The 7,956-nt window shown below is 26.4% G+C and overlaps 1 protein-coding gene across 3 annotated transcripts; it reads left to right on the top strand.

The window, feature by feature from the left end:
• The first annotated feature begins 1,031 nt into the window (after window positions 1-1,031).
• On the top strand, window positions 1,032-6,575 carry LOC100166523 (ring finger protein 5-like). Of its 3 annotated transcripts, none has more exon segments than NM_001162239.1 (6): window positions 1,032-1,274; window positions 1,612-1,772; window positions 3,448-3,579; window positions 5,390-5,444; window positions 5,518-5,626; window positions 5,695-6,414. In NM_001162239.1, coding segments are annotated over 5 exon segments (549 nt in total). In that variant the 5' UTR covers window positions 1,032-1,274; window positions 1,612-1,617; the 3' UTR covers window positions 5,793-6,414.
• Window positions 6,576-7,956: the final 1,381 nt, after the last annotated feature.

The following is a 7,956-nucleotide window of genomic DNA, read 5'->3' as shown; positions in this document are numbered from 1 at the left end:
GACATTTGAAAAATATTAAAAATCCTTTGTCACAGTTTTTTTTATTAGCATTTAAAGTTCAAAAATTGACAAAATATGGAAAAATCACGAAAATTACTAATTATGTTGAGTTTATAATTCGTAAAAATTTTTCTTTTTAGAACTGAGATTTTAAAATGTGATACAAGATTCTTATAGGATAATCTACCTTTATCAAAAAAAAAAATGTCTATAAGAAATTCAAATTAAATTTTTATGAGCGTTTGAAATTCATATTTTTACAACATTTTATATTTGCTCGATTTCTCATGAGACGATTTTCTTATTTTGTTGTAATTAAAAAACGAATGACTGTAAAAACTTGAAAATTTCACTGAATGTTTATATTAGCATTTTATATATACGATAACATTTTGAAAATAATTTGACTCTTTTTGAGCTGTTTACGGACATTTTCAGTTTTCAATTTTTTTAGTTTTTTTTTCTATAAATATCAATAAAGTTTTATCTATTGGGCCAAAAAGTGTAAAAAATTAATACAAAGCTCCTGATACATTGTTACAATAGCAGTTGAAAAATATTAAAAATACATAGTCACAATTTTTTAATTTAAATAATTAATTATTTAATGGAAAATTACATGGTTTAAATATTTAAAGGCCGTTCTTACAAAAGGGCAAGGGCCGACAATTAACAAAGTTAGGGCCAGTATTACCATCTCCCGTTAACCAGCCCTTAACCTAATACTGGCCAGTGGCCCTTAGGCCTTAACCGACAATTAACCGGCCGAATTCTACCGGTATTCGGTAATAAAATCTGTTATCAGTCGGTTAGCGTTAACCGACATTTTACCGGTCATGGAACATTACATAAATGTTATTACATAATAATTAATTACCACAGAATATACACAACAGTCATAGCACATTTCATTTCATCTATTCTGTGGTCGTAGTCCGATATTCCGATCAGCTGATCAAGTACCATATTTTCTTCTGTGCATCAGTGTGGTATCGAAATAGAATTATAGATAATGTTATCTAAATACCTTGTGTATAAAATAATAAATATGTATATTGTATAACACAGAAAAAAGATTAATAAATTATTATAATATTGTTAAGGTTGCTGGTCCTCCGTTAATTTTGTGATATCTTGTAATTTGTTTCCATTTCGTTCGGACTTCGGTCTGTCCGTTGTCGTCTGTCTACCATTAGTCCGTTGCCGAAGTGTATGTCCGACAAACGACATACACCATATTTTAACCATTGAAACCTGTAACGAACTTATAAAACGTAAGTCCAGTCTGAGCAAATACGTCATACATTCATCGTAAATTCGTAAGTCTAAAAAACAATGTTACATCATTCGTTGTAAATCACGTATGACGATGAAGTTGTTTACGTTTGTATGGGAGATAATCGATACTAAAGTTATAAAATTGTGTACGTCAATCACAGACAATTATTACCATACCGTTAGGCGTTAATGTTAATTAACTGACATAATATATTTATTGCTGTCGGGTGTGTGTGACGTGTGTGTCTACAGTATGAAATATTACATAGGACTAATGTTACAATACTATTAATTATTACATTCCAATATTAAGTCTGTTTTTGAATGTGTTAGAACGCAATGGCAACCACTAGCAACGAGTCAGATTCTTCGCGAAAGAACACAGACAATAGAGAAAATGATAACAAAGATGAACAGAATAACATGTTTGAATGTAACATATGCTTGGATTATGCAAAGGACGCAGTTGTCAGTGTTTGTGGCCATTTATTTTGGTTAGTACCATTGATAAATTAAAACTATAATTCCAAGTAAATTTATAAGTTGTTCAATTTCCCTCAGAATAATTAATTTTATTGACAAAATATTAAGTGTTTTAAAAATAGTGATTGAAATTTGGTTATGTCCCTACCTAATCTAATACATTTTCATAAACTATGAGAAACATCCAGAAAGTTAGTTCCGTTTGGCAATACATTCAAGTAAAATATATTTATAAAATATATATTATTGAAACATAAAGTATAAATATTAGATTATTTTTCAAAGTGGTTTCCACAACTGGTCACTAGTTTCTGTGTTTGTAATCCTGGATCATAGCATGATGTGGCCTATGATCACTATAGGCCACAGAATTTTCAGTTTGTTTAATTTTAAACAATCACAACTTAGTGTGTGTGCTACTCACTATTAACTAGTTAAAAAATGGTTTTTTACCTTCCCAATCGGTGAATTAAATAATCGCTAAAGAGCAAAAGTGTGATAACGGTGCTGACATGATATAAATAGGAAACACTATACTCTGTTCCATCTAAGAGTGAACCACTTTCGCGCATGCAGACTGAGCCGCCGAACAGTGCCTGACCCCCCAAGCGATGGCTATGCGTTCTGTGATTGGCGCACAGTTATCGCTGGCCGTCGGGCGCCCATGTTAAAACTCTTACTAATTTCCGGATTGTGGTAGGAATATATGAAAAAACGTGTTTTGGTCTGCCAAGTGGTTCACTCTTAGATGGAACAGATTATACATACTTACTATATATATATCTTATACCTTTACAATAAATTTAATAATTAATAAAGGTACTTCAACCTATACATTCTGATAAACTGCTTGCAAAAAAATAGTATGATTCATATAGGGTGACTTTTCTATCATGAAACATTCATTATTTCAAAAAGTATTAATGTTTTTGAAACTGTAAAAAAATATTATCATAAATTTGTTTATTTTCATTAATTAATTTATTTTAATAAATTAGATTTTTATATACAAGGTGATTCTTTTATCACAAAACACTAATTATTTCCAAAAGTATTAATATTTTTGAAAATATTTTATATATATATATTATCTAATTTATTTCACATTGGTAATATAATATAATATTATATATTATCACGAGGAATTAGTTTTCAACCAGTTTATGGCTTGCAAGTTATATGAGCTAAAGTAGTTAAAATATGCACTAAAAAACTAAAATATATATTTAAAAAAAACAAAATTTATATATTATTATTTATTAATATTGTTCTATTGTTAGTATATTAGGTATTATACTAAATATTTTTTTATTAAATAAATTAAAAATGAAAAGAAATAACTGATAACTGGAGAACTAGTTCCCAATTGGTGTTGTTATTTATTGAACTGAAAAAAACCGTTATCGGTGGCTAAATATAGTATTAATAAAAATATATTTCACTATTTGTGAAGTTATATAATAAAACATAAACCTATGTATTATTACAACAATTGTGTGTACAAAAAATTTAATTTGCACTTTTTGCACAAAAATTAAGAAATGTGCAACATTTTAATTTTTTAAACCCATCATTGTATATAATGGATTTTTAGGCTGGGTCTGAACTCTAGTAATTACTTTTATTCGATAATTTAATAAATTGTTTATAATATTATTTTTTTTAAACCTAAAACTAATGTTATAGCTGGCCATGCTTGCATCAATGGTTAGAAACTCGTTCTAGTCGACAGGTATGCCCTGTATGTAAAGCTGTTATAAGTAAAGATAAAGTAATACCAATTTATGGACGAGGCAATACCAAACAAGAAGATCCCAGGTAAATTGAAATTGAAATTTTTTAAATTTAATGAATATTGATTATATAATTAAATACAACTTATTTTATAAAGTAAAATTGTTATTTATTAATTAAATCTTTAATCAATGATAATTAACTACTTTACATTAACTACCTATATTTATTAAATTAAAATTTATTATTGAAACCTATATCCAGGGACGGATATAGTGGGCTGCATTATAGGTAATTATATGATAACAATAAAAAAATATTTTTTATAAAATACACATAGAAATATTATTCTGGTGTTTTGAGATCATAAGTGAATACATTTAAATTAATAAAAAAATCATATTAAAATCATAATCCCTATAAGATCATAGTCTATGCCCTATATATTATAATTATAGGCATTAGGCAAATAAGGCTGGTGAAAGCGAACCATTTTTAAGGGGTTGGATTTAGGGGTTTCTATTTCAGTTACTATATTATTTTATTATGTGCGTAAGTTCCCCAAACACTTTATGCTAAGATTCTTGGAAATCCGTCACATACCTACATACGCTAAGAGAAGAAAGAATTCAAATATTTTTTTCAAAATTAAAATTGGACTTCTGGAAGTATAATTTATTTTCTTCCGCTTATTGCGGGGATGGAAAACGTTTTTAATTTTTTCGCTTTCGTTTTTGTTTATTGATTTGAAAAATATTGTTTTTGATTAACGTTTTTAAAAACGTTATTTACTATTGTTTCCAAATAACTTTTTGATAATATATATTTTTTTTTTATATTATATTCTTAATAGCAACGCGTAATACAGAAATGCATTTAAAATTTAAAAATTAAAATTAATTATTCTTAATATTTAAATTTAAATTTAAAATATATTTTATATAAAAATTAGAAAATTCAAAATTTCCGATTTAAAAGTTAAATGTTCTTAAAGCTAAAGATTAAAAAGTAAAGACAAGTGATTTTTTTTTACAATTTTATTTTTCATGTTATAATATTTAATAATGTATATAATACTATAATTTATTTTCATTTTTGTTTTTGATATCGTTATTAAATTTTTTTCGGTTTTTGAGATTTTTTGTTATCGTTTTTCTGTTTTTTGTTTTATTAATTGTTTTTGTTTTTTTCTGTTTTAAAAATGTTTTCAAGAACGTTTTCCATCCCTGGCTTATTGGTTTAAATGTACGAAAAAGCCAACAACAGCCTTAATGATTGTGATCTGTGTATTAAATTGTGTTATTATAGAGTAAAGACAATATAGAATATATTCATATTAAGACAAGAAATATAATAAAATATATTTTATGAAAGGTTTAGAAAATATAATTAACTTTTAACTACTATACAAAATGTTTTTATATTTATCGTGGTTACAAAATATTTAAAGATATTTTCTGTAAATATTAAAAAATATATTATGTTCAAACTTAGTTCAAGTTTGGAACAGCTTAACCTTATCTGACTAACCCAAGACTATTATAGTCATTAAATATTTATCTAATTTAGAGGAAAGACCAAACAAATGTTGAAATTGTAAATTAAGAAACACCTTATTGTATGTGTCAAAAGAAAAAAAAAATTCCGTTTTTGGGTTATAACTTATAATAGTTGTATATTTTGCGGTTTGATTCATATTTCCCGGGCTGAAAAAAATCGCCAATCCACCCCTGCCTATATCAATGCTCAGATTAATACAAACAATTTTAATTTATTATTTATAATATAAAATGTATTCATCATAGTCTATTTTAATGTTAATATGTTACTCTTTAATTTTTAAAATTATATTTATAAATTCAGTGTTTATTATTAAATTATTTTTTGGTTTCAGAAATAAAGTGCCACCTAGGCCTGCTGGTCAAAGAACTGAACCTGATGCTAATACTGTACATTGACTAATATAAATATTATTTCTCATACTAATAGGTATTCATATAAAATTGATTTAAATTTTTTTAGGGTTTTCCTGGTTTTAACTTTGGAGATGGCGGTTTCCATTTGTCATTTGGAATAGGAGCATTTCCTTTTGGATTTTTAACATCATTTAATTTCTCTGATCGTCATGGAGGTAAGTACAAATTAATAATAGCTTCATTTTTGAACTCTTTCTTTCAATAATGGATTTAATTTAAATAGTTCCAGTTGGTGGTCAATTACCTCAAGACGATCATTATTTATCAAAACTTTTCTTATGGATTGCAGTAATATTTATTATTTGGCTATTGTTGGCGTGATTTACTTATACAGTATATTATTTTATATTATTATTATTATTATTATTCTATCATTCATTGAATTACTTTAGTAAGCACTTCACGGTGGCTTCTTTTTCTATAATGATTTTTATCACTAACTAGTTATAATTAGCCATGAAGCTTTTTAAATTATCTTCAACTTTTATTGTCCGGTGCTTAGTCTGAAATCCTTACTGTGATTTTTAGTTTTATTATTTTTTTATGATCCAAAAAACTTATATACTGGTTTAATAATAAACTTTTATCAGTTTGACAAATATTTGACCATGGTGTCATTATGAATATTCTTTGAACAGGCAATGATTTAATTAGATATTTTTTTTTTTTTAACTATACTAAATTTTAAGTTAATATTAATTTTTGTATTCTATTATGTTATTATACCTGAAAAAATTATTTTCGATTTCACAGTCTAATTCTAAGTGTATTTAATTAATATTTATGAATATTATTTAATTAATTATTATGATTTATTTATGATGGTTTTGTTTTGAGTTAATTATAATATTATAATGATACTTTATGATTTGTTATGTTAAAACGGTATTTGTTTTTTTTATTGTATTCATCCCATTTATAATTATAAGATTATTCTAACACATATTCTGTTTAACGTTATCCATTTCACCCACACCTACTTAATTGTTGATATAATTTTTTTTCTTTATTTACTTGACTCCTAATTCAATCAACCATAAAAAACACTTAAGATTAGATAGACTACAGTAAAATAAATATATGAGTATTTAAATATTTGATCATGAATCTTTCTTTTGATTGGTATACCACCACCATTAGAAACTGAAAAAGGTTGTATAACTAATGTGTATCATTGACTACCAGTTATCAAATTAAACATTTGTATTCACAAATATCTGTGATGTGTATATTATACAACGGTTTAACACTATTATATTTAAAATTAATAATTTATAAAATAATTTTTTAAACAGTTTTACCGTGGTTGAAATATACAGTATATTTCAACCATGACTATTACTATAGTCATTTGAAAATTGTTATCGACATGACAATTGGTTAATCCCCCCAAAAATAGAATATTTCATTCATAGATCAGTTTTATATTAAAAAATCTTGCACAATTATCGTTTGATAAATTATAATGTTTATAATGCTCGATAGTGACTTATTTTTTATTCACCTGTAATTGTAAGTTGTTATCACCCAGCACCCGATAGGTAATGCAAATTTTGTTACGCCACTGGCCCTCCCTTTAAATCTGGCCCACCCAGACAAAAAAATATGCTGCCGCCTCTGTTTAAGTTTGTTATTAAATCTATGGTTCTTTGATTATATATTATTATATTCAGTGGCGTAGTGGCCAGTAGGTATACCCAAAACGCCAACATTTTTAAATGCGTTTAGGAATAAAATAAAACCAGTATGCAGGTTATGGGTATACAATATCAATTATCAACTATAAAATATCAGCATCATAATATAAGACTATTAGAGTTTTAGAGTCATTTAAAACAAAGGATCAAGAATATATTTCAGAAGCAAAGGTAGCTCAAATAAATATGGTTTTCAAAACATTAACTTTGACCAATTTGGAAATATCCAACATTTAATAAGTATTAACCCAAATCAATCAGTGGCATATAAAGGAATTTTTTTGGTGGGGAGGGAGCTGATCGGTTACAAAAAAAATATAATAACTGCAAAATAAGTGATTAAACATTTTTTTTGCTGCAGAAGCTATCCAAGTTATCTTGTGCACGTTTTTATCACTCATTTTTCAAACCGTGTGCCAGACATTATTAAAATTAGTTTATTAAAACAAAACGTTTAATAAATAAAAAGGTAAGTTGTTACAAAAACGAGTGTTACTCTTAAGAAGAAGTGATACCCGGCACCCGCAAGTGTTGTCTCTGTCTTACAAGTTCGTAACATGGCAAATTTTACGCTCAGCAGAATACGTGACACTTGTAGCTCCGTTAGTGTGAACATTAGAGTGAATTCACCTCTTATAAAATCTAAAGGTAAGATTATTATCTAGGCGACCTCTGAGTTTTTTATTATAACTAAATTTTAAAGCGAGCTATGAGTATTTTAAAATTGTAAATTGTTTGTACACCTTAAAGTACTCATAATTCGCTTTAAAATTAAAATATAATACAAA

Source organism: Acyrthosiphon pisum, chromosome A1 (genome assembly GCF_005508785.2).
Source record: "Acyrthosiphon pisum isolate AL4f chromosome A1, pea_aphid_22Mar2018_4r6ur, whole genome shotgun sequence".
Lineage (NCBI taxonomy): Eukaryota > Metazoa > Arthropoda > Insecta > Hemiptera > Aphididae > Acyrthosiphon > Acyrthosiphon pisum.
The sequence above is the reverse complement of the archived record's forward strand: the minus strand, read 5'-3'. Positions and strand labels throughout refer to the sequence as shown.